This window comes from Oryctolagus cuniculus, chromosome 19, assembly GCF_051225735.1.
Source record: "Oryctolagus cuniculus isolate XC-2025 breed Fujian yellow rabbit chromosome 19, ASM5122573v1, whole genome shotgun sequence".
Classification (NCBI taxonomy): Eukaryota; Metazoa; Chordata; class Mammalia; order Lagomorpha; family Leporidae; genus Oryctolagus; species Oryctolagus cuniculus.
In genome coordinates this window covers 2,979,065-3,005,362 of record NC_142885.1, presented here as the reverse complement: position 1 = coordinate 3,005,362, position 26,298 = coordinate 2,979,065, and the positions used below count along the sequence as shown (strand labels likewise).

At 60.6% G+C, this 26,298-nt stretch overlaps 1 protein-coding gene and 2 long non-coding RNA genes across 3 annotated transcripts in view; 2 read left to right on the top strand and 1 right to left on the bottom strand.

The window, feature by feature from the left end:
- Window positions 1–2,014: 2,014 nt before the first annotated feature.
- On the top strand, window positions 2,015–2,996 carry LOC149120306 (uncharacterized). Its single transcript, XR_016226051.1, has 3 exons — window positions 2,015–2,372; window positions 2,471–2,628; window positions 2,790–2,996. It is a non-coding gene; the product is annotated as an uncharacterized LOC149120306 (long non-coding RNA).
- A 5,169-nt stretch (window positions 2,997–8,165) lies between these two features.
- LOC103346834 (uncharacterized) overlaps window positions 8,166–26,298 on the top strand; it is a 50,060-nt gene continuing 31,927 nt past the window's right edge. The window contains exon 1 of the long non-coding RNA XR_016225700.1: window positions 8,166–8,591. This is a non-coding gene — a long non-coding RNA (uncharacterized LOC103346834). The remainder of the gene's footprint in view (window positions 8,592–26,298) is intronic.
- On the bottom strand, window positions 8,585–10,645 carry LOC149120305 (uncharacterized). Its single transcript, XM_089320782.1, has one exon. It carries the CDS (start codon window positions 9,807–9,809, stop codon window positions 8,883–8,885), a length of 927 nt encoding a protein of 308 aa, XP_089176908.1. The 5' UTR covers window positions 9,810–10,645; the 3' UTR covers window positions 8,585–8,882.

Genomic DNA, 26,298 nt, shown 5'->3' with positions numbered 1-26,298 from the left:
TCAAGGAGAGTCAGGTGGCCTTTGGGGGTCCATGGATACTGATTTTGTCTCTGCAACCTGACCAGGCTCCTAGGGAGGGATATGAGCAGCATGGGGCCCTGGCTGGCCTCCGTGTGGTGAGGGGAAAGAGGGGTCCTTGGAGCCTCTCCTGGGGGCCACCACCCACACCCCCTGTGCATGTTCTCCTCTGACCCGGTCCTGCTGGTGAACACATGGCCTCTGACCCCCGGGCAGGTGCCCCACAGGGGGTCCCTCTTTGATAGCTCAGAGCCCTGTTACTCTGCACTCTCTCAGCCTCCTTCCAACTGAGGTCAACCTCCCAGGGCCCCAAGGCCGCAAAGCTGGCTCCTTGAGAGCCAGGACTCTCCCTGTGCCCACCATGCCACAACAAGGGGTCCCAGGGCTGGAGCTCAGGATGAGCGGATGCAGAGGACCCTCCCTAAACACCCAGGCCTGCCTTTAAACTGCCCAAGGTCAGCTGGACGATTGCAGCAGAGAGAAAAAGCAAAACAGCCCACAGTCAGCACAACTACAAACAACAGGTGCAGCGGAAAAGGGGAGGGGGAGGGACCCTGCAGGAGCCAGGGCCAGGAGACTCTAAGATTTGGATCTTAGAGGAAGGCGGGGCAGAGGCCTCCACGTGGGCAGTGCACGAGACAGGTAGCCGCTCCGCATCCGAGCCCCACCCTGTTTTTCCGTCCCTCTGAGGTCAAGCGTGGCCCCAGGGCCTTCATTTGAGGCATTCCGTTTCTGGAGCCAGCAGTCAGAGGGTGCACAGAGCAGACCCGACACAGCCTGGACAGAAAACAAAACAGCTGTGGTGGAAGCTGCCGTACCTGCGGGATCTGGTCGGTGGCTTCACTGCCTCGCAGGTCCAGTGGGGGAGACATCTCTGTGCTAAGAGGCACCACACCCCCACCCTTCAGGCCTCACTTGAACGTCCCTACCTCCCGGGAGACTTCCCGTCCCACCAGCACCCTGCACACCTCTGTGTCGGTGTCGTGCATGTGGGCTGTGAGGCCTCTCATGGTGACCAGTGTTGGCCCTGGGGCCATGCCCTGTAGGGCCTGCAGGACACCAGGGGCCCCTCGGTGTCCAAGCTGGCACAGCTGCGGATACAGGAAGCGCGCTGAGACCCCCGAAAAGTCACTGTCCATAGTCCTGACCTTGTCCAGTCCTCACAGGGCCCCCGCCCCCTCCCCCCGTTAGCCTAAAGGGAGTCCTCATCCTGACCTCCCCGCAGCCACGGAGCACCGGGGCCCTGAGCATGTGGCTGTTCGCCTGGAGGGCCCCAGCCCTCTCGGCCCCAGCTCATCCTGGAAACAGAAAAGAAAGAGACAGGCAGGAGTCTGTAGGAGAGGTGCCAGGCTCTCCACAGAGCCCCGGCACGCTCTGAGGTGGGCACCGTCTCCCCAGCCTCGCAGGGAAGAGGGAGGGGTACCCCTAAGGCCGCACAGCAGGTGCAGCAGCCTGTTCCCTGCTCCTCAGCTCTCCTGAGCAGGCCTTGGCTGCAGCCCAGGCCCGGGGTGGGGCCGTGCACTGGGGGGGGGGGGGGCGGAGTCATGCCTGCGGGCGTCCTTCCAGGAAGGTGAAGGACCAGAGTGTCCTATGCAGAGGGCAGGTGCATCACAAGGCCCTGAGAAAGCGCCGTCCTTGGGCCACGCTTTGTGGGCCACCGGCCGTTCTGTGTCGTGACGGCTCAGCTGCTGGCTGTGCTGTGGAGATTCGTGAGCTGGGCCGTCTTCCGGAATCATCTCAGGGGCCATTCTTCACACTTAGAGCTTCGGGGAGGGAGGCGAGCAAGAGTCAGGGTCTGCTGACGTCTCCTCCCTAATCATGCCCTGGAAGTCACGCTGCCCACGTGGACGCGGTGGGAGGCGGCAGGCAGAGCTCGGGCAGTAGCTCACGGGGCATGAAGTGTGTATATGTGCGTGGGGTGGGCACAGCACCACTTCCTCCTTCCAAGGGGAGAAAGCGGAACTCTCTGACCCTCCTTCCCTCCGCTCCCAACCAGGTCTGGCTGCGGACGTGAGGGCCAGTCCTGGGAGGAGGTCCCCGCGGCTGGCGTCCTGGGGGCTTTGCAGGCTGAGCCCCTGTCACAGCCCAGCCCTGTGCCTGCACCAGGCTTCCGTGAGGAAATCACTCCCGCTCGCCCACACACACACGGATGAAGACACTGCTCCCCGAGAACCACAGATGCTGAAGCCCAGAAGCCCCCAGGCACAGAGGAACGCAGAGGACACTGTGGTCATCAGCAGTGTCCACGGTGGCGCCCTGGCAGGGACCTGGAAGGGTGCTGGCAGCTGCAGGACGTCTCACTGGCCAAAGGCAGCCCGGCACCGAGGCTCAGAGACCAAGCAGTCTGATGGCAGGTTTTAGGCTAACTGTACTTTTTCTATTTTTGTGCACCTTTCTTTATTCAACCACGAGGGAGCAAGAGGCCTCCCCCATCCTCTGGTTCTTTCTCCAGATGCCCACAGTGGCCAGGGCTGGAGCCAGAAATGTATCCAGGTCTTCCAGGTGGGTACCAAGACCACTACTTCAGCTGTCAGCAGCTGCCTCCCAGGGTGCACAGCAGGAAGCTGGAGACAGGAGCTGGAACCAGGATTCAAATCCAGGCACTCTGATGTGAGACACAGACATCTGTATTTCAAAAGTTTTTGGAAGCTTTTAAAAAATTATTTATTTGAGGGGCTGGTGCTGTGGTGCAGCAGATTAAGCTGCCACCTGCAGTGCCGGCATCCCACGGGGCACTGGTTTGAGTCCTGGCTTCTCTACTTCCCATCCAGCTCCTTGATAACACACCTGGGAAAGCAGCGGACGATGACCAAGTGCTTGGGCCTCCTCACCCACAGGGGAGACCCCAGTGATGCTCCTGGCTCTGGCCTGGCATAGTTCTGGCCATTGTGGCCATTTGGGAGGTGAACCAGCAGATGGAAGCCCTCTCTCTCACTCTCTCCAAGTCTTTCAAATAAATCAATCTTTTTAAAAATTGATGATTTGCAATGTAGAGTGATGGGGGTGGGAAGAGAACAGCAGCCAGGGATGGGCCAGCCAGGAGCCAGGAGCCAGGAGCCAGGAGCCAGGAGCCAGGAGCCAGGCAGGAGCTCATCCGGGTCTCCCATGGTGGCAGAGACCCAGTGCTTCAAGCCATCATCTGCGGCTTCGCAGACACATTAGCAGGAAGCTGGCGCGGCAGTGCAGCAGGGCCTGTGTTGTGGTGCAGCATGTTAAGCCACCACCTATGATGCCTACATCCAAATGGGACACAGGTTCACCTCTCGGCTGCTCTGCTTCCAAGCTACCTCCCTGCTGCTGCACCTGGGAAGGTAGTGGAAGATGGCCTAAGTACTTGGACCCCTGCCACCCATGTGGGAGGCCCAGATGGAGCTGCAGGCTCCTGGCTTCAGGCTGGCTCAGTCCCAACCATGGAGGCCATTTGGGGAGCGAACCAGCAGGCTGGTGAGCTGTCTCTCTGTCTGTCACTCTGCCTTTCAAATAAATGCATAAATCTTAAAAAACAAAATAGAGTTGGGACTCGATCCCACGCACTCCCATATGGAATGTGGCACTTCCAAATGGCAGTTTGACCCCTGCCACAAGGGACATTGCGCACCTTAACCACTAGGCTACACACCCAGCTTGGTTAACTGCACATCTTAAAAATATGAAAGCACTCCTCGGTGACCTAAACGAGATGTGGGCTTTGGCCAGTGCAGCTCATGTTTGCTTTATATTTTCAAACTATGCCAGTGTTATCTCAGGTAAGTACATCCTGGTAACCCAGCAGGTCTGTCCGTCACGCTGGCCCTGTGACCTTTCTGGAGTCTCTGATGGAACTGATGCGTACGTCACCCTCAGGATGTCCACCAAGTGCCAACTTCCTGAGGGCGACAATTTGCCACTGTGTGTTCAGGGAAGACCACGGATCACCTGCCGCACTAATCAGTGGTTTGCCAGTTAGGACGGTGTTACATACAATGACCAAAAATCCCCCAAACTATGCAAATCTGGTTGCATGATGAAGTCCATGTCCTTAGAAACCCACTGAACATAATAATTAATACCTGGACTGGGGCCGGCGCTGTGGCTCACTAGGTTAATCCTCCGCCTGCGGTGCCAGCATCCCATATGGGCACCGGGTTCTAGTCCCGGTTGCTCCTCTTCCAGTCCAGCTCTCTGCTGTGGCCCGGGAAGGCAGTGGAGGATGGCCCAAGTGCTTGGGCCCTGCACCTGCATGGGAGACCAGGAGGAAGCACCTGGCTCCTGGCTTCAGATCGCTGCAGCACCAGCTGTTGTGGCCATTTGGGGGGTGAACCAACGGAAGGAAGACCTTTCTGTCTCTCTCACTGTCTAACTCTGCCTGTAAAAAAAACAAAACAAAACAAAACAAAAAACAAAACTGGACTTTGCGTAAGTGCAGACACAAAACCCATAAGCATTTGCTATAATAACTAAGGAAGAGTTACTCGTGGAGTAAAACTAGCATGTGCTGTGCTGTGCTGGTAACATGCACACACATTTATAACCTTAATGAAACCAACATCCACAGCCCCTTCTTTACAAACAACACAGCACACGATACTCCTTCTTTGTGATTGATTCCAAGTGGCCAGCCAACTCCCACGAGGCACTTGTGTGGTCTTTGGCTAAGCTGTATGTCTGCCGGAAGCTCTGGCCGTCTGACCAGGAAGGTGCACTGCTGTCCGGCCATGGCCACCTCTGCTCCTGTCCCGCCAGCGGTTCCCGGCTGAACTGGCTCATTGTTTCTAAATGCCAGCCTGTCCCTCAGGGTCACAGCGTGATGGAGTCAACTCAGCCTGCACCATCACCACTTCTCCCACCACCTCCCCTGGGCGTGGGGCTCAGTGGGGAGCTGGCCTGTGGAGCTTCATCCGGGGGCTTCCTTGGCCTCTGGCTTCCAGTTTTGCCAGTGGGGAGCCCCGGCAGGAGGCAGGACACAGTCAAGCTTTCCTCTGGGCCCTGAGAAGCTTCGGCCTCTCCCCGTGAGCGTCACGGTGCCCCTTCCGGCACCCACTCCAGGCCGGCACAGCCCAATCAGAAGTGGCCCAGGATACCCCATTTCTGAAGGAAATGTCAATGTGGCAGCATATCAAAGAAACAACTGTGCATAATAATAATTACAAAAATCCTGACCCGACCCCAGATGACAGCAGGGCCCTCATCTACACTGCAGAGAGCCACAGGCCAGGGCGATCTGGCTTCGGCCACCACATAAAACAGCCTCTATCGGCTGCACAAAATGATCCTCAGACAGCAGTGGGAAGGCAGGAGGCAGAGCAGGGAGACCCTGGCAGCACAGGACAGTCCAGACCTGGAGAGCGGAGGGGACACGAGCCCTGGCAGCACAGGACAGTCCGGACCTGGAGAGCGGAGGGGACACGAGCCCTGGCAGCACAGGACAGTGGGACCTGGAGAGTGGAGGGGACACGAGCCCTGGCAGCACAGGACAGTGGGACCTGGAGAGCGGAGGGGACACGAGCCCTGGCAGCACAGGACAGTGGGACCTGGGGAGTGGATGGGACACGAGCCCTGGCAGCACAGGACAGTGGGACCTGGAGAGCGGAGGGGACACGAACCTGGCATGAGTGCCTGCGTTTACAGTGACAAGGGTTCCCACCAGATGATCACTGCTCAGACCAGGCGAGCAGTGGACATGTGGCAGGAGCTGGGCTGCCTATAGCACACCAGCATTTGGTGACACTGCTGCCTCATTTCGGTGGCTACCAGCTCTGGTGGCTGCTGCCTTGTTCCCCAGTTCTGTCTTCCCTTGTGGATGTCCTGGTATCTGTGGCTCCATCCACCCTGGAGACTATGGTCCATCCTCGTGGCTCCTGTCTTGTTTCCGTGGCCCTGTCTGTCCTGGGGGCCCCTGTCTTGTTTCCGTGGCCCTGTCTGTCCTTCAGGCCCCTGTCTTGTTTCTGTGGCTCTGTCCTTTGGGCTCCTGTCTTGTTTCCGTGGCCCTGTCTGTCCTGGGGGCCCCTGTCTTGTTTCCGTGGCTCTGCCCTCGTGGCCCCTGTCTTGTTTTCGTGGCCCTGTCTGTCCTGGGGGCCCCTGTCTTGTTTCCGTGGCCCTGTCTGCCCTCGTGGCCCCTGTCTTGTTTCCGTGGCCCTGTCTGTCCTGGTGGCCCCTGTGTTGTTTCCGTGGCCCTGTCTGTCCTTCGGGCCCCTGTTTTGTTTCCGTGGCCCTGTCTGTCCTGGGGGCCCCTGTCTTGTTTCGGTGGCTCTGCCCTCGTGGCCCCTGTCTTGTTTCCGTGGCCCTGTCTGTCCTGGTGGCCCCTGTGTTGTTTCCGTGGCCCTGTCTGTCCTTCGGGCCCCTGTTTTGTTTCCGTGGCCCTGTCTGCCCTCGTGGCCCCTGTCTTGTTTCCGTGGCCCTGTCTGTCCTGGGGGCCCCTGTCTTGTTTCCGTGGCTCTGCTCTCGTGGCCCCTGTCTTGTTTCCGTGGCCCTGTCTGTCCTGGGGGCCCCTGTCTTGTTTCCGTGGCTCTGCTCTCGTGGCCCCTGTCTTATTTCTGTGGCCCTGTCTGTCCTGGGGGCCCCTGTCTTGTTTCGGTGGCTCTGCCCTCGTGGCCCCTGTCTTGTTTCCGTGGCCCTGTCTGTCCTGGGGGCCCCTGTCTTGTTTCCGTGGCCCTGTCAGTCCTGGGGGCCCCTGTCTTGTTTCGGTGGCCCTGTCTGTCCTGGGGGCCCCTGTCTTGTTTTGGTGGCTCTGCCCTCGTGGCCCCTGTCTTGTTTCCGTGGCCTGCCCTGTCATGGTGGTTGCTCCTTTCACTTACAGGTCTCCTCCCCTCTTATTTGTGAATTCTTCCCAGCGCGCACTAGTCTAAAACAGTTTTTCATTATTAAAATCCATTATTTACCAAGCTCTTAGGTGGTGCTATAAACACTGGTTTACAACATTATCCAAGGGATTACAGATAAAATATACGAGCTGCCTCCCAAGGAAACTGCACCTCCTAACACACCAGCTCCACTCCCACCTTACGGTAGTGGGCATTTCGAGGGGACGCGGGGCCTGTGTCACGGCAGAGGTCGTTTGCTTGTGAATTACCCAAGGACAGTCTGAAAGAAGAAAAATCTGACAACGAGCAGGAGCGTGGCAGACACGGGCTTCCTGCCAGGGAAACGGTTTTTCCGACCCAGCTCCGTGAAAGCGTCCGGAGGGTCTCCAGGGCAGGTGCACACGAAGGCAGGTGAGGCGGGTTCCTCCTGCCCCTCACCATGCCGTCACCTGAGGCCTTGGCAGCCCAATAGTCAGGGACCCTGCGCAGGCCACGTCACCCAACCCACCGCGGGGACACTGATGGGCCGGGTCATGCCTTCATCCTGAGTCTGAAAAGGGGGACACCAGCTGCTGATGCCGCAGACGCCTCTGAATGCTGCATGTATGGGGCCAGGGAGCCCCCAGGGCGCAAGGACGGGCGTGAGGCGGGCGGAGCAGCCTCCGGGAAGGGCTGTGCAGCCACAGCGACCTCACACTGACCGCAGGGCGCACCTGGGCGCTCGCCCGGACGCCGGGGCGCCAGCCACCCCCACGAGGCCAGGCCGCCAGCTCTGCGCACCCCGCCGGCCCCACGCCCCCTCCCCGAGGGTCTCTGCACCGCATCCCGGGCTCCCGCCGAGGCGCCTCGCCCACTCCCGCACGCAGCCCGCGGCGCGGCCCGGACAGCGCAGCTCTGCGACGTCCCCTCGCGGAGGAAAGTCCTGCACTAACAACAGACCGGGGACTTCAGGGACGCGCGGCCGCCACAGCACCCAGTGCAGCCGCGAACGCGCGCGGAGTGGCCGAGGGAGCGGCTCCGCGCACGCGCAGAGCGACGCTTCACCCACGCCTGGAGTGGGGCTCGGGGTCTGTTTGTGGGGGCGGAACGGCGGGTTTCGGGATGTGGACGGGCCTCAGTATCGAAGGCGGGGCTTGCGCCGGGGCGGGGCTTGAGCGCAAGTCTGCATTTGGCTGCTCCGCCCCCGTCCCGCGGACTCGGCCGGGCGTCCCGGGCTGTGGGCGGGGTCTCGGCGCCCGGGGGAGGGGCTTGAGCGCAAGCCTGCGTTTGGCTGCTCCGCCCCCGTCCCGCGGACTCGGCCGGGCGTCCCGGGCTGTGGGCGGGGTCTCGGCGCCCGGGGGAGGGGCTTGAGCGCAAGTCTGCGTTTGGCTGCTCCGCCCCCGTCCCGCGGACTCGGCCGGGCGTCCCGGGCTTTGGGCGGGGCCTCGGCGCCCGGGGCGGGGCTTGGACCCCCGTCTGCGCTCTCGCCGGTCAGCAGCGCCGGCTCCAGGGCTGGGGGCCCGGGATCCCCGAGGGCTGCAAGCGTTCGGTTTTGTTTTCCGTTTTGGGCACAGAAAGGAGCGAGAATAGAACGGAGCTCCTGGGCCCGTGGCCCCCTGAGGGCGGCGACCTGTCCGTCGCAGATGGGGTGCCCGGAGCGCGCGGGGTCGCGAGGCGCAGCCCCTCCGCCAGCCTGCGGGACCCGGAGCGGAGGGGTCTGCCGGAGGCCGTGGAACACGCGCTGCGGGGACGCGGCGTGCGGGCTCCGCTGTTTCTGCGCGGAGAGGAACTTCCTGAAGCCCACGCAAGAGGCAGGTGCGCGCGGGCAGCCGCGGCCGTGGGTGCGGGGACGGGGAGGGACTGCGTGGACGCGCGTGCGGGCTCCGGGAACCCCGGGCGCGGCGTGGGTTTCGTGGCCGCGGGGCGCCGGCGAGGCGGGTGCTGGAGCCGCGTGGGGTCCCCCGGCTGTGAGTTCAGGTCCCGCGCGCTGTGCTGCTGACGCCTGCAGCCCCGCGTCGGGGTAACCACTGCCCAGTCAGGTGTGGCTTGTCCGCAGTTGTCCGGCCCAGGGCTCCGCCTCCCCGGAGACTGCGCGGGGTCCGCTCATCACTGGGTGCGCGTGAGGCGGTGCGGTAGGTGTGTGGTGTGAGGGGTGCGAGGGGTGCGGCAGGTGTGAGATGCGTGAGGTGTGTGAGGCAGTGCGGAAGGTGTGAGGGGCGTGAGGGGTGCGGCAGGTGTGTGGTGTGAGGCGGTGCGACAGGTGTGCGGTGTGAGGGGCGTGAGGGGTGTGGCAGGTGTGTGGTGTGAGGCGTGTGAGGTGGTGTGGCAGGTGTGTGGTGTGAGGGGCGTGAGGCAGTGTGGCAGGTGTGTGCTGTGAGGGGTGTGAGGCAGTGCAGCAGGTGTGTGAGGTGAGGGGTGGGGCAGGTGTGCGGCGTGAGGCGTGTGGGGGTACGGCAGGTGTGTGGTGTGAGGTGTGTGAAGTGTGCGGCAGGTGTGCGGTGTGAGGCGCGTGAGGTGGTGCGGCAGGTGTGCGGCGTGAGGCGTGTGAGGCAGTGCAGCAGGTGTGTGGGGTGAGGTGTGTGGGGGTACAGCAGGTGTGTGTTGTGAGGGGTGTGAGGCAGGTGTGTGGTGTGAGAGGTGTTTCAGGTGTGTGCTGTGAGGGGTGTGAGGCAGTGCAGCAGGTGTGTGGGGTGAGGTGTGTGGGGGTACAGCAGGTGTGTGTTGTGAGGGGTGTGAGGCAGGTGTGTGGTGTGAGAGGTGTTTCAGGTGTGTGCTGTGAGGGGTGTGAGGCAGTGCAGCAGGTGTGTGGCATGAGGCGTGTGGGGGTATGGCAGGTGTGTGGTGTGAGGGGTACGGCAGGCGTGCGGCAGGCGTGCGGCGTGAGGCGTGTGAGGCGGTGCGGCGCTCCCACTGCCGGGCCGTCTCTGCGCCCTGCTCCCGGCTCTGTTTCCGCTGAAAGCCAGGCCCACTCCCGCGTCGGGCTGTTCTGGACCGCTCTGCGCTTGGTGGTCCCGCTGCTGCGCCCGCCCCCATCGGAGGGTGTCTCTGGAGTCTTCTCTGGTCCCTCCCTCCGCGTCTTCGCGGCAGTCCCCAGCCCCCACACCAGGTCCCTCCCGGATGGCGCTGGTGTGTCCCGTGCTCCCGTCCCTGGATGGCGCTGGTGTGTCCCGTGCACCCGTCCCTGGATGGCGCTGGTGTGTCCCGTGCTCCTGTCCTGGGTGCAGAATGACCTGAGGGTGAGCAGGGGCTGGCGCTCCTGGGACAAGTGCCCCAGCCCTGCACGCCTGAGAACGCACGGATAGTCCGCGCCCTTGGGAGCCCCAGGTGCCTAACTGCGCAGTGCTGAGCCAGAGGCAGAGGCAGTGTTCATTCCTGTTTAAAAATCTCCTCCATGGAGGAGTGATAGACACACTGCAAACGTTGTGCGCAGTTTTGGCACATGTGAGCGCCCACGTGGGCAGGCCCGCACCGTGGGGCTACATGAGTGTCTCCAGAGCGCCCCCCCCCCGCCCTGGTCAGGCCCAGGTGGCCGCTGGCTTCCCCGGGGCTCCTCCTCAGCAGAGCCAGAGGCGCACCTCTGTGGGTTTCCACTCCGTGGATGCTGCTGTCCGTCCACCGTGGGAATCCATGGCTCCATCTTGTTATGGCCAAGTGGGCCTTCCCTGAGTGGCTGCAGTCCGGTTTCTTTTCACTCTTCTCGGTGGACATTGGAGTGTTTCGAGTTGTGGGCTGTTCTGAACGAGGCTGGCGGGGACACAGGACGCCGGCATTCGTGTGGACGCTGCCTTCGCCCTCCTTGGGGATATCTGGAGGTGGGATCGCTTTCCGACCAGGTAGAACCTCTGCTCATCACAGCGCACATTGAAGAGGTAAGTAGGCTGCTGACGGAGAGAAACACTTCGAGCTTGCTTTTAGGATGGAAGGCACCACAAGTCGGTGTTGAAAGGACAACCTGATGGAAATTGGGCGGAGAGCTTTGTGTGTTTGCTCAAAATGCAGACGGGGAGGGCGTGTGGCGCAGTCACCTCCTGGGATGCCCACTGCCCGTATTAGGGTGCCTGGCCCCTCCGGTCAGATCGAGCCTGGCTCTGTGTGTGCTCTGGGAAGGCAGAGGACGACGGCCCAGGTGTCTGGACCCTGCCCGTGTGGGAGTGACGGGCGTAGGCAGGCAGCCAGCCAGGGCTGCTGAGCTGAAGGTCACAGTCGCATGGATAATCCCACCTTCCTGCTTGTCAGTCACAACGTCCCCTTTCCCAGGATGCATCTGTTTCACCCATGACCTAGAGGGGGCATGATAAACGGATGCCGAGGTCCCAGTGGAGCTTGTGGAGGGGGCTTCACGCCTGGAGGGGCCCCGCCCCACCTCATACCGCAGACCGACCACTGGGAGGGGCCCTCTCCCACCGAGGCTGTCTCTTCTCAGGCTATCTTCCGGGCCTCTGCCCACTCCTGATGGCTGCTTCTGGTTGGGCAGCCCATGTTCACGCACGCACGCGCGTGTGTGTGTGCACTTGCCCACCTCGTGAATAAACTTCATCACTTTGCGCACCTTGTACATGTCAGCATGTTTGTCCTTGTGCATGACGAGAGCCTGGAGCAAAATGGATACTCCCCTGGCCCCCTTCAGGAGACCCTGGTGGAGTTTCTGGCTCCTGGCTCTGGCCTGGTACAGCTCACTCACTCACTCTCGCTCTCGCTCTCTCGTGCTCTGTGTCACTCTGCCTTTGAAGTTGATGACAACAAAACAAGGACAAGAAAAGGGGCACAGGTGGCCAAGTGCCCTGCGTCCTTGGTCATCAGGGAAACGGAAAACCAATGTGGTGACGCACGCTGACCGTGGCTGACGAGAGTGTTCCGACAGCCTTGGAATCCCACAGGCACCCCAGGAATGCTGCCCAGCACGCCCCTGTGTCTTGATGCCGTCCTGGCTTGGCTGGCGTCACCTGGTGATCTTGTGCCGGCCAGGGTCTGTGTGGTCCACGTTACTCTGGGGCTGACTTGGGAAAGCGGTCATTGCTTAAAGGCTGAGCCGCAGTGTTTTAACACTGGTGTGGGGTTCGTGGATGAGAAATAAAAAGGAGGCTTTGGTCGAAAGAGATGAGCTGAGGGGCTGGCAGCCCCGGGACGGCGGTGGGGATGTGGACTGACTGCCCCATGTCCTGCTCTGAGCGCACACTCATGTCACACAGCCCTAATCCCAGGCCCTCCTGGTGTGAGAGTGGGCTGAAAGGTGCCCACAGCAGGTAGCAGTGGACAAGGTGCCTGGAGGCAAAACTGTCAGCTCAGGGCCCTGCAAGACTGGCCTAGCCCTGTGGCTGTGCTGTGTGTGTGTCGGGGGGCAACCCTGTAAAGGATCGGTCATATCCACAGTTGTCTCAGATGTTGGGGAGGGACTGGGGCTGGTTCCAGTGCCCAGGGAAGGGCCCATGGAGGGACACGGTGTCCACTGTGATGCCAGGGGCATGTCTCTGGACACATGCACGCCAGTTTTACCCAGTGGGAGGTGGTCTCAGCTTCAGTTCATGCTGGGTCTCTGTTGGCCACAATAGCTTTGGGCTGGGCTGGGCCAGCCAGGGTTAGCCCTGTCCCAGTTGTGTGTGTGTGGTGGGTGTGGGGTCAGAGCCTACTGCCCCGCAGCAGCTGGGATGCCGGCTCCGCCCGACGCTGCCTTCCCGCTGAGCGGCAGTAGATTGGCTTTGCTCTTCACCTCACTGTCTGCAAGCTGTGGGGCCCACGTGAGTCTCAGTCACACCTCTGACCACGTCTGAGAGAACCCCAGCTGCCCCTGGGGGACGAGGGGAAAAACTCTCCAAGCAAAGTCCGTGAAGGGTCGGTACAAGAGAGCGGGCCTGGGCAAATGTATGGCTACCAATACCCAAGGAGAAACGGCCCCGTGTGCTCAGCTGCTTTGGGGAGACGTGAGGAGGCCAGGTGCAGGTGGCAGCGTGTTGTGGGTGGGGGTGTCTCACCAGCCTGCGGTGTGGACAGAGCCTCCCCCTCCCTCTTATTTGTCTGGTCGGGGGCTTCCTGCCAGGGCTGAGGCTTTGGTGACCTGGACCAGGCACCAGGATGTTGCAAACACCTCCCTGAAGCCATCAGACTCCGTGGTTGGCAAACCCTGGGGCCGGGGGCTGTGTCTGGTATCTGTGCTGCCGGGGACCCTGGTCTGAGTCTCCAGCAGGGACCTCCATGGCCAGCTCTCCTGCAGCCTCTCATGGGCAGAGTGGGGCCTACCGCTCGCGTCTCCTCCTTCCCTAGCCGCGTTCCAGGTGATGGATGTGCAGGGGGTAAGGGTGGTTTGGCACCAGGGTGAGCAGCAGCTGCAGAGGGGCAGGAACCTGAGAGGCAGGTCTGGTTTGAATCGGGGTTGGAGGAGGCAGGACTGCACCTGCAGAGCGCTGAGCCCTGACCCAGAGGAGGGAAGGGGGTCATGGACCAGCACGGTGACCCCCGCTGCACCCCACACCTCTTGGCAATCCGTTCCTCCCTCCCGCCAGTCATCATGGACCTGTCCACATGCCAGGCTCTGTCTGGAGCACTGGGACTCGGTGACAGCCTTTGCCTGCTCTCCTGGGGCTGAGTCCCTGCAGGCTGCCACTGAGTCCCTCTGGGTGGCCACAGGGAGTGCCCGGAGTTGTCAGTCAGACAGGGCTGCGCTCCCAGGCCAGGATTAGGGGCCAGGTCGTCGAGGAATCCTCTCGCCTCAGTTCATGGAGTGAGCAGAGCCGTGCATCAGACCCCCCTTGATACCTGAACCCCGGGGTGGGCAGAGCCTCCCGCTAACCGGAAGCCTTCTGCGAAGGGAGCTGCAGGAGGTGGCTGCAGCCTGGCATGGGCCCTGCCCCACCTCTGCGTCGGGCTGAGTCTGGGTCAGCCTGTAGCGTGGCACCGTCCGGGTCTGAGAAGGGCCAGGCTGCCAGAGCCGGCAGGGCCACTCAGGCCTCCCAAGTGGCTGTTTCTGCCCCCTTGCCCTGAGCACCACCCTGGGTTGGCGGCAAAGGCAGAGACGACTCCTTCCAGAATGTCTGTGCTGCCCACACTCGAAGCTGAGCCTGCTCAGGAAAGCTCTGTGGGCTCCTGGCTGCCCAGGGCCTGGCCTCGCTCCTTCCCTGCAGCTGTCCGTCCACCAGGCACCAGGCTGCAGAGAAGGAGATGCAAACCCCGGCTCCCCAACCCCCGGGGCCTGGGAGAGGATGCAGCTGTGGTGGGAGACGGGTGGGGGTGCACACAGAGAGCTCCTTGCTCTGCCACTTGTCCCAGTGGTCGTCCCTGTGCTCAGAGGCCACCTGTCTGAACGGGACAGGTGCAGGCCTGAAATGGTGTCTTTCGAATGAGCGAAGTTGTCATCGCCATCACACACGTTTGTCTGGCAGGCTCACTGCCACTGCTGACAGTAGGGTCCCTGACCTCCCCGGCGCACAGCTGGAGTCCTGTGAGGGCAGGGGCTGCCAACCCCTGTGGGCCGGCACTGGGCCCGTGGACTCCATGACTTTCCCTGCTCCGTCAGAACTATCAGGGACAGGCATTCTCTGTGAGTTAGAAGACGCTCCAAATATTCATGTGACCTCAGCTTCTATTAAATTTCTTTTTCAAGATTTATTTATTTTACTTGAAAATCAGAGTTGCAGAGAGAGAAGGAGAGACAGAGACTCTCCATCTGCTGGTTCCTTCTCCAAATGGCCACAACGGCCGGGCCAAAGCCAGGAGCTTCATTCGAGTTTCCCACGTGGGTGCAGGGGCCCAAGCACCTGGGCCATCTTCTGCTTTCCTAGGCCATTGGCAGGGAGCTGGAGGGGAAGTGGGGCAGCTGGGATGTGAACTGGCGCCCACCTGGGATGCTGGCGTCGCAGGCAGCGGCTTTACCCACTGTCCACAGCGCTGGCCCCTCGGTTGAATTTCTATTCAGAAAAGTCCCTGCTGTGAAGCGGGGGGCGCCTCCCCTTTCGTGCAGATGCAGGGGTCTGCAGAGGAAAACGAATGAAAGTGGGAGCACGCTCATTCTTTCACTCCGAGAGCAACGGACAGAAGAAACACTTTCCCGTTAGGAACTGTTATTTTAGGAAGGCAATAAAAAAGAATACAAAAGCAAACACACAGACCTTTTCGACTTGAAACTGTGTAGATACATATTCACTGACTTTGTAACAGAGGTACTGAGCTAGAACCCTGGCTTTATCAGTGCACCTTGGTGGGTTCTGGGGACCTGTGCTGGGGAGCCAGTTCCTAACAGACCCGGGAGGCCCCTCCCAGACAGATCCCCACCCCCGCCCAAGGCCGCCCCCGGACCTGGCACGGTTCCTGAATCCGGGCCTCCACACTCACGATGGTGTGCTGCTTGGGCGTGTGCTGAGCAAACCGCACCCTGAATCTGTCATTCTCTGCTCCCAGCTTCAGTGTTCTTTGGAAGTATACAAAGTGTGCACAGACCCAGATTTCTTAAATACTCACGATTATGTGTCATTTTTGAAGAGTTAGTTCATCTGTATCTAACTGGGTATCCGTGTTGCCTATCTCTTGGTTTCTCAAATTGCTCAGCTGAGTGTGCACAGAAAGGCTGTCTTGTTCCCCACGGGTGTGTAATTGGCTCCCACTGTGTTCAGTTTTGTAGTGAGATGACAGGAGCAGGTGTAGGAGCCGCCGTGACTGTCTCGTGGTTCTCACGCCTAACCGGGCTCAAGTGCTCGGGCAGCAGGGGCAGCCGGTGACCTGAACGGACTCTGAGTTGTGCCCTGCAGACCCAGGGGACGTGGGTGGGAGAGCACAGGTGTCAGTGTCTTCCCTGAAATACATAAAGGGAGACCTCTCCCCGCGCCGGGTGAGATTCTCTTTCCTTTAGAGGATGGGAGTCCACCTTGCGCTTTGCTTGTCAGCGTCCTGTGTAAAACATGGGACCCCCCCCTCCCCTCCCCCCCTTTCCCTCTGGGCTGTAGGAGGTGTATCCTGCACTGTGTAGGACAACTGCACCCATGCAGGTGACGTGGCCGTGCCCCTATCACTCTCTGCCTCTCACCCAGTTTGGATACTCGCGTCGGAGTGAGGGCTGCTGTCAGCCCGGGGTCCCAGTAGCGGACCCCGAGATGGGGATTTGAGTGAAGGCGACAGGCCTGGCTTGCACCCTGGAAGGCCTGGCGTGGGAGTAAGGAGGCAGGACAGGAAGGGGAGGCTGAAGCTCACAGCAGTCCCTGTGAGGTGGCACCTGCCGCTCACTCAGCGTAGGGACCGTACATTTCCAGACAGTTGCGGATGCTGGGTCTGCAGCCAGGAGGCAGCCCCTGTCAAAGACGCCTGAGGTGGTGTTGGTGGTGAAAGGCCCAGACTCAGGTGCACATAGACAGACAACCATGAAGGAACGCGGGCAGAGCCCTCAGCCACCGGCATGGTCAGGCCCCCGAGCCGCCGGCAGTCGGAAGGTTCTGCACAGCTTTCTCCAAGGGCGAGTGAAGGTTTCTGTGGGGTCAGCTCACCCAGGCCAGCGCAGAAGCTCAGCGGCCACGCAGCTCCGGGCGTCAGCTGCCAACAGCTGGCGTGTGTGGGGCTGTGGTCTTTGCTCCCCACCAGACTCCCCAGATACCTGTGATGGGTCAGTAGAATCAGGTGGCAGTGGCGGTTTGCACACCCCCACAAGCAGTGCCTGGGCTGTGGCTTGCGGCACGGCCTTTTATTTTTAACCAAGGGACGGCACACCGACCGCCCCCCCCCCCCAAGCCTCCTCCAGGGGTCTCAGCCCTGCTTTGGGAAAAGGGAAGCTGCTGGCTTCCCTCCACCTCCAGAATGGACGCCTCAAGGGCTCTGTGTGGCTCCCCCGAGTGCACCTCCGGGCCGTCAGCTGCCATCGTCGTCATCATCAACCTCGTGTGTCTCCCCTCCTGGGCAGTGCAGCCCCTCCCCCACTGAAGCCTGTGCCTTGGGCTCCTCCGTTTCCACAACACCCAGGCCAGGGCTCCTCAGGCGCCGGCTGTGCACAGACAGAAATGAGTGCTTGCTCTGAGCAGCCCTGTTGAAGAAAACGGAAAGATTGAAATGGGAACTGTAAGGAAAAAACCAGTACTGGTTGGCTGATGACCGGGTCCGCTGCTGTCCCGGTCACCTGAGTCCCCTGGGGCCTGTATTTGTCCGGGAGCCACCTCACGGCACTTTAGAATGCAGACAGCTTCCAGTAATGCTCTGATTCCTATCTGTGGAAACGGGAATGCATTCTATCTGTGGGATGTGGTTGGGGTTGGCCGTGGAGGTGAGACTGGTTTTGCAACTGCTCGTGAATTCCGATGGCCTGTTAGGAATGTGGTTGGACTCCGACTGGTTCCTTCCCGGAGCACGTGCAGGGCCTGTGCTCGCTGGTTTGCTTTCGTGTGAGCCTCACGTGTTATTTGGAGAGGGCACCCTTTGCTGTCCCACCTGTTCCTGGAAGTCGCTCTTGAGGTACGGAGGTCCCCCCAGCACAGCTCGCTTGGTTATCCTGCTCTGACCGTTCCTTGGACTCTGTCCAGCGATGCTCAGCCCTGCAGACGCGGGCACCTGCTGAGGGCGGTCCCTGCCTGCCTCTGCTCCCAGTGCCTCTGATCCCGCTCTTTCTCCCGCCTTCTGCTTGTTTAGGCAAAAATAGAGAAGCCGCCGCTCAACACAGGAACACATGTTCAGCCTCACATGTTGTGAAATACATGCAAATTCCAACAAGATTCCTCTCCCGTCAGAGGGCTAGCGGTTAGAGCCTCCTCATCCCCCATGGCAGAGGGCTGCAAGGCACCGTTACCTGCTCCAGGGCTGCCGGCAGCTCCAGGGCTGGTCTGGGCCCATGGGAAAACCTCTGCCTGCATCTGGAAATAAGAGAAAAGCCCTCTGGTCCTCACTGTGGGCTTTGAAGAAAACATCCAGGGGGTGTACCCACTGTGTGCCCCAGACTCCATTGAGGGGGTGTACCCACTGTGTGCCCCAGACTCCATTGAGGGGGTGTACCCACTGTGTGCCCCAGAATCCATTGAGGGGGTGTACCCACTGTGTGCCCCAGACTCCATAGTGGGGGTATAACTACTGTGTGCCCCAGACTCCATCGAGGAGGTATACCCACTGTGTGCCCCAGACCCCATCCAAGGGGTGTACCCACTGTGTGCCCCAGACTCCATAGTGGGGTGTGGCCACTGTGTGCCCCAGACCCCATCGAGGGGGTATACCTACTATGTGCTCCAGACTCCATCGAGGGGGTATAACTACTGTGTGCCCCAGACCCCATCCAGGGGGTGTACCCACTGTGTGCCCTAGACTCCATAGTGGGGGTATACCTACTCTGTGCCCCAGACCCCATCGAGGGGGTATACCCACTGTGTGCCCCAGACTCCATCGAGGGAGTATACCCACTGTGTGCCCCAGACCCCATTGAGGGGGTATACCTACTTTGTGCCCCAGACTCCATTGAAGGGGTGTACCTACTGTGTGCCCCAGACTCCATAGTGGGGTGTGGCCACTGTGTGCCCCAGACCCCATTGAGGGGGTGTACCTACTATGTGCCCCAGACCCCATCGAGGGAGCACCCGCTGTGCCCCAGCCTCCATGAGTTGTTCCCGTCCTACCGTGTGATCTCAGGCCCTTGCTCCCTGTCCCCGTCCTTCCTCCTCACAGCTCCCCAGGAGAGGGCAGCTCTGGGTTGGGTCCTTCCTGGGAGGCTCTGGGAGTCCCCAGATAGGGAGACTGCACCGCTCCCGTCGTCTGGTGTGCCCCTGACACCGTGAGCTGCACGTCCCTGCACCCTGTAGATCAGGGCCCCCCCCAGGGCACGGCTCAGCCAGGCTTGTACTGGAGACCCACAGAGGTCCTGCAGGTGTGGGGAGGACACGGGCTCCCTGCCTCAGTGCTTCTGCCGAGATGTCACGAGGAATCTCGAGGCAGCCACGTGGAGGAAGTTCTGTGCCGCAAGTGGCCAGCGGTCTCGCGATGCACTGAGAGCTGAGTGCTCATGGGACAAGGGCCCCGCCTGACTGTGGAGTGGGGACCGGGGAGGCTGAGCTCCGTGGCCTCACTGCCAGGGTCACTTTACTTTAAAGGGAACATTGGGTCAGCTGGACAGGCTTAGGAGGTTTGGAGGTTAGGTAAATGTGATTATCTAGCAAGATTAGCCATGTGTCAATATCGCTTCCTGGTTTGATTCTTTTTTAATATTTGTTTATTTACTTGAAAAGCAAAGAGAGGGAGAGAGAGAAATCTTACACCTCCTGGTTCGCTTCCCAAATGGCCGCAGTGACTGGGGCTGGGCCAGGCTGGCTCCAGGAGCCAGGAGCTCCATCCAGGTCTCCCCTGTGGGTGGCAGGGACCCAAGCACTTGCCGCCTTCCCTGGTGCTGGAGCAGGAAGTTGAACCAGAAGCCAGGACTCAATCCAGCGCTGCATGTGGGATTCTGGCTTCACAAGTAGTGGCTTAACCCGCTGTGCCATGAGCCCGGCCCCAGGACAGCCCTTGCGTGGTGTGAAGTGCTGAATTAGAGCAGTGAGAGCCGTGTTTCAGGTGCGGTCGGTGAGTGGCGGTGCGCTGGGCGGCCTGCTCACAGAGCAGGGGCGTGCGAGCGACTCCAGTTCTGGTGGACGCGGGAGGTCTGGAAGGGACTTTGCTGACAGGAGGGGTGGGGCTGTGGAGACAGGGAGGAAGGGCATGGCTCCCTCACATTCCCACCCTTCCTGCCTGGGTCTCACCTGCCCTTGACCACCCCCAGGAGTAGCTCAAGATCAGTGGCCTCATGGCCTTCTGCTCCCCCGTGGCCACCCAGGTTGATTTCCAGGGCTGGGACCTGGAACAAAGTGGGCGTCCCAGGAGTGGCTCCCTAGTGGGTCCGGGACTCCCCACGCAGCTGCACACTTCCCAGGCAGCCACCCAGAGGGCCTGGGGGGTGCAGTCCCCTTCCCTGGGCCCCTTGGTGTCTCCACTCTGTCCCAGGCTGCAGTCATGCTGAGAAGAAAGTTCTGGGTGACCTGTGGCCACACAGGGCAGTGCTGACAGGCGTGGGGACAAGTCCCTGTCCGGGACACTGCTGAAGGCCTGTGTCCGCCCCTGTTAGCCTTGGCATCACCGGCTCCACGGGACCTGGAAGACTCAGCAGAGGGCAGCTGTTAAACTTGTCTGCTCCAACGTGGATGCCCTCATGGATATTGTAGCCGAACAGGAGTCAGTCCATCCTGCTGCCTCTCTTCTGGGTTGGATGGGGTGGGGCTCTGGGCCCCTGGGGCCCTGCTGCCTCTCTTCAGGGTCTCTGGGTTGGATGGGGTGGGGCTCTGGGCCCCTGGGGCCCTGCTGCCTTTCTTCAGGGTTTCTGGGTTGGAAGGGTGGGGCTCTGGGCCCCCGGGGCCCTGCTGCCTTTCTTCAGGGTTTCTGGGTTGGAAGGGTGGGGCTCTGGGCCCCCGGGGCCCTGCTGCCTTTCTTCAAGGTCTCTGGGTTGGATGGGGTGGGGCTCTGGGCCCCCTGGGGTCTGGCCCGTCCCCTCTGCCTCAAGTCCCCACCTTCAGCCCCTTGCCAGCTTCCTGTTACTTATTTAGCCGCTGTATCTGTTCCTCCCAGGCTTCACCCAAACTCACCTGTGTGGTGAGCCCTTCCTTCACCAAGCCCTCGCACCTGCCCTGCCTGATCCTCCACACGGGGCCTCTGCTGTTGCCGTCATGATGAGCCTGACTCCCTGCGCCTGTGTGGGGTCCCGGGGAAGGCTGTGTCTGTTTTGTTCACTGACTTCCTCCGGTGCTCAGACCAGGACTTGAAGTCACGGGTGAGCAACAACTATGGATGCATCCCGGGTGGATCCGTCAGGAAGAGATCTCACAACTCGGAGGCACCAGGTGCCCCCGGGGTCCACTGAGCTGGGCGGGGCCAGAGGAGGCATCTGAATCGCTCCCTTCTGGTGGAAGCGCCACAATTCAATTTGGCACCTGTCGCTCCCCGTCTTCGTGGAGGAACGACACAGGACCCTGCGTTGTTCTTTCGTCTGCTCGGCCCTCCCCGGGTTTGCTGCTGGTTCTTCCCGGGTTGGCTACTGACCCTTCCACCTCCGTGGAAGGGCGGTTCCCCCTGGCCACTCTCCCCACTTCCGCAGGGGAGCGGCACACCGCCGGCCGGCTCTCTCGGGGGCTGCACAGGTGTTCCCTTAGATGTTCCCCTTAGATGTTCCTGGTGCATGCCGTCTCTCTCCTCCTTTATAGTCCTCCTCTGCCAATCCCAACTCGGCTGCCCACACGCCGAGTACGCTGCTCTCCTCCAATCAGGAGCAGGATCAGCTCCTGGAGGTCATCACTCAAGTTGGCAAGAGGCAGCTGCGTAGAAGCTGTTTCCTCCTCTCCCAGCGCCATATTGTGGGAGAGCAGATGCATAGAATAAGTCTTAATTCCAGTAACTTAGTCTAGTCCGAGTTGCTCCCCACAGGCACCCAAACTCAGTCATCAAGACAAGTGTATTTTATTTTTTAAAAAGATTTATTTTATTTATTTGAAAGAGTTACAGAGAGAGGTAGAGACAGAGAGAGAGGTCTTCCATCCGTTGGTTCACTCCTCAGATGGCCATGATGGCTGGAGCTGCACTGATCCAAAGCCAAGAGCCAGGAGCTTCCGGCAGGTCTCCCACACAGGTGCAGGGGCCCAAGGACTTGGCCATCCTCCACTGCTTTCCCAGGCCACAGCAGAGAGCTGGATTGGAAGAGGAGCAACTGGGACTAGAACCGGTGCCCATATGGGATGCCAGTGCTTCAGGCCAGGGCTTTAACTCACTGTGCCACAGCGCCGGCCCTGACAAGTGTATTTTAATGCAGTGTTTTTCAAAGTGAAAATTAACAAAGATTGTTATTGATGAGAAATCTCAGCATTTTCAGCAAAGACAGGGTTGGAGCTGGTGCCTGAGCCAGGGAGTGGGGTCCCTGCCCATCCCACCCCCTGGCCGGGAGAGGGTGGGGTGCGGACAGGCCCCGAGGGAGGCCCCAGGTGCTCCTGGAAGCAAAGCACCTTCATGGCATCCCGTGGAATGTGAGTGGGACTTGTGGGGTTTAGAGCTGACCAGTGAGCTGTCCTCCAGGACACAGCGCTTCTGATCTGGTGAAGTTGGCCCCCTGGAAACAGAGACCCTCACTCACACTCGCATTTCCCGGAACACACACCTCAGAGCGGGGAGGGGCTCCCGGCTCCTGCTCTGCTCAGTGCGGGGTGTGGGGGGGGCACAGACCCTTTGTCCCCACGAGGCCCCTCCTCCTGCCACTGCCCCGGATGCACACCTCTGAGCTGTAGGCACGGCCGGAGGCTGCTGCCCTCCGTGCATCTGCTGTGGTTCCAGGGGACGAGGCCTGTTTCCAGAAGCCGCCCCTCCTGTCTGCGACAGCTGATGTGTGCTGCCCCAGTCCCCACCAGCTCCTCCCTGGGGCACACAAGGCGTCCAGCATCCGATCCTGCCACACACTCAGACGGCCCAGCATCAGCCACTTTCTGGACTGGCAAGAGGCTGCCTTGGCCCTCGGGTCTGGACGCGGGCACGCCCAGGAGCAGGGGCGGCCGTTCTGGCTTCCTGTCCTGGTGGAAGGTGGGCAGGCGGGTGAGTGAGTTCCAGCCCGAGGCCCACTCCTTCCACTTCGAGCTCCGTTAGGACGCGTGAGCCCAGGCCCTCACAGGCGGCTCTGCAAGTGGCAGTTCAAGGGTGGAAGTGGAACTTCCTGGGTCTCTGAGAGTCCGCTTCCAGCTGGACCTCTTTCTGATGTGCGACCCATCCCCTGTGACGCTCATCACAAAACATCCCAGGCAGACGCAAGCATCCTAGGATAGGAGGCTGGGCGGTGCTCACGTGGGGTCTCTCGGGCGGTGGGGGCCAGGTGGGGGCTGGAGAGGCCGTGTGCAGCCCTAGCTGCTGCCTGGGGCATGTTTCTGGCATTTCTGTGGCCACCAAGTGGCCGGATGCCCACATGGGGCTGCAGGTTCCCAGAGCAAATACCCCGAGAGACCAGGACAGTCTTCCCAGTCTTACCCGACAGCCTCAGAAACCACTAGGCCCGCTCAGATCCCAGCAGAGGAGCCGACCCCTGGGAGGTCTGCAGGTGCGGTGGACGCCGAGAAACTCCTCTGACTGTGGGCTCGGCACCTGGCAGGAGGCGTCTTTGTGCAGCAACGGCCGTGGCCGTGGAGCCTTTGGCATAAGCAAGGCCACGTGTCTGTTACAAACACAGGGACGCGTTTTTGTGTTTTATTTTTGATTTTTCAAATTTAATTTTATTTGGAAGGTAGTCACAGAGACCTCCTATCTGCTGGTTCACTCCAAGAGCCCACAACAGCTGGGACTGGACCAGGCCCCCCAGGAGCCCGTAACTCCATGTGGGTCTGTCACCTGGGTGGCTGAGACCCCAGTACTTGAGGCCCCACTCCTGCCTCCCAGATGCGCATCAGCAGGGAGTTAGAATGGGAACCCAGGCACTCAGGTAGGAGATGTGGGCATCCCAGGTGGCCCCTTAGCTGTTGTGCCAGACGGTTGCCCCTAACAGGGCTCCTTCTCTTTTCTTTGTGGGGCCAAGGAACGGGAAGGGTCATAGGCAGGAGCAGGAGCCAAGACACAAAGTGCAAGTTGCTTTCTCCTGGGCAGTGGTCGAGGGGAAGCCTCTGGGTAAAACCAACACTCGTCCCCACCCCCACTCTCAGACCCCCAAGGATGCCTCCCTTCTGGTTCCTCCTCTGCCGCCCCTGTGTGGGGAGCTCTGTCTGGCTGAGTTCCTCTCTCCAGCCCTGGTCCCCAGGGCATGGCTGGCAGCCCCAACTCCAGTCCTGGGATCCCCCCAGCCTGTCTGGGCCGTGAGTACTGGCATAGAGTGGACAACCCAGGACTGTTTCTGGGGCTACAGTGGTGCCTTCCAGGACCCTTTGCGGCCAGCCGGCCCTTCCCTTCCCACCACAATGGTTGGCTTTGTTCTATTATTTTGTTGGATTACACAGCTATCCTAACCCTGAGATTGGTTTTCTAAGCACTTGGGGAGTCTCAGTGGATGTGAGGAACTTAGCTTTTGATGTATGTGTGCATGTTTTCCTCAGTGAAAACATCAGGCGTGAATCATTTGTGTGTGTGTCTAGCTCTTCCGGGTTTTGGCAGAAGAGCTGTGCTGGAATTCTGAAAAAGAATTCTAGGTCTGCTTGCTGTGTGGCCAGGAGCAGGGAATCCTGACCCTGCGAAGACCAGAGCACCAGTGGTTGAGTCTGGGGTTTGTGCTGTCTGTGCCTGGGCTGCCTGTGGGAGCCGAGTGGCTGCTTCCTTAGTGGCTTCTCCGTGTGCCCTGCCTCCAGCACCATGCTCCACTTCCTGCCTCCTTTGGGTCCCTCTGGGTCACTTCTCTCCCTGGGGTAGCCCTTGTCGCTCCCCCTCTTCGTGGAGGAACGACACAGGACCCTGCGTTGTTCTTTCGTCTGCTCGGCCCTCCCCGGGTTTGCTGCTGGTTCTTCCCGGGTTGGCTACTGTCCCTTCCACCTCCGTGGAAGGGCGGTTCCCCCTGGCCACTCTCCCCACTTCCGCAGGGGAGCAGCACACCGCCGGCCGGCTCTCTCGGGGGCTGCACAGGTGTTCCCCTTAGATGTTCCTCCTGCATGCCGTCTCTCTCCTCCTTTATAGTCCTCCTCCGCCAATCCCAACTCGGCTGCCCACACGCCGAGTACGCTGCTCTCCTCCAATCAGGAGCAAGTCCTACAGTTTATTGGCTGAACTGGAGGCAGCTGTGTAGAAGCTGTTTTCTCCTCTCCCAGCGCCATATTGTGGGAGAGCAGATGCATAGAATAAGTCTTAATTCCAGTAACTTAGTCCAGTCCCGATTGCTCCCCACAGCCCTGTCCTTACAGGACAGCCTGTGCTCCTCCCCCGCAGTGACCTGCTGCCCCCACAAGCCTGCGTGCCTTTGGCTCCAGGGCCTGAGCACCCAGCCTGCTCCAGGGCTTCTCTGCAGCTCCCGGCTCCTCTCTCTGCACCAGCAGTGGGACTGAGACCTGGGCCAGTGATGGACAGGCGTCCACAGTCTCCAGTGACCACCAAGGTCTGCTGAACTCAAGACTAAATGTTGGGACAGAGCTCCAGGTCTGAGGCAGAGTGAAGGCCAGGGGCCAGGGGTCCTGACATCGGAGGGTCTCAGATTCAGTCCCAGTGCCCCCAGTTCAGGGACAGAGCTGGAATATTCTCTCAGGGAGGCTTGGCCCTTTCATGCTGCCACACACACAGGGGGAAGTATTTGGGGGGAAGTTACAAGCCCTGCCTTCCGAGGGTCACTGCTGTGGCATAAAGGGTGTGGCCTGCATTGCTGGCATCCCATATGGGTGCCAGTTCAGGTCTCAGCTGCTTCACTTTCAATCCAGTTCCCTGCTAATGGCCTGGGAAAGCAGTGGAGGACGGCCCAAGTGCCTGGGCCTCTGCACCCACATGGGCGACAATATGAAGCTCCTGTCTCCTGGCCCAGCTCCGGCCATTGCAGCCATTTGGGGAGTGAACCAGCAGACGGAAATCCTTTCTCTCTTCTCTCTCTGTCCCCCCCCCCCTTTCTGTAACTCTGCTTTTCAAATAAATATGTTTTAAAAAAATAAACAAGCCCCGCCTTCCTCCCCACACCACATCCTGGCCTTGAGCTGTGTTGCTGACCCTCTGGGTCCTACCCCGGATCTCTGTGGTCAGAGGGACCTGGACATGTGCACAGAGGGAGTCTGGAGTTCCCAGGGTGCCCCTGTGACTGCGGTGCCAAGGCTGAGATGGGGGTGGGGAGCCCCGTGACCTAGCACGAGGTGTTGAGAAGTACGGCCGCTCACCCTGGGGCCCCAGCTACTTTCTAGCGAGTTTCACTTCTCTCTCAGCCACAGCAGGGCTGGGTGTGCCTCACTTGTCTCACTTGGAGGGAGCAGTCACTGGGGTCTGCCAGCGACCCAGGGGTTAGGGTGAGGGCACCCACCAGCCCCTTGGGTGCTCTTGTCCCTCACACAGACCCACCTGGGACACCTGCTCCCCTACCCCCATAGCTAAGAAGGGGTCTTAACCTTTACCGGCCTCTAACGAGGCTCCCTAAACACTGAACAAAATGTTTCCAGCCAAGGCATGACAAGAGGAACAGCCCCGTGTCCTCTGTGTGCCCTGGGCGTGGTGGGGAGGAGACGAGCCCATCCATTCATGGGGCGGGAAGGCTGGCCGGGAGCAGCGGTGGCCCCTTGCCTTCTGGTCAGTGAGCTGAGGTCCCCAGGGCGCTCAGCGGCCACCTGCCTTTTTCAGGCAGTTGTTTGTTTACTTGAAGCAGCTTGGTTGAGGTGTAACCCACACCCGCCACGTCCACCCACTGAGGACCTAGGCTTCCAGTGTGTGCCCGGCGATGGCCATGGCCAGAGTCTGGCCCAGCTCCTTACCTGAGTCAGAAGGTTCAGTGGTCATTGGCATTGGGGGGCAGGTGTGTGGGACAGAGCCCTCCCCAAAGCAGCCCTGGACGGGGCCTTTTGGCCCAGTCCCCGGTGTGTCTTAGGCTCAGGAGAAAGACGGGGAAACTGGGCCCATGGTGGTGGCCCCTTAGGGAGTCATGAAG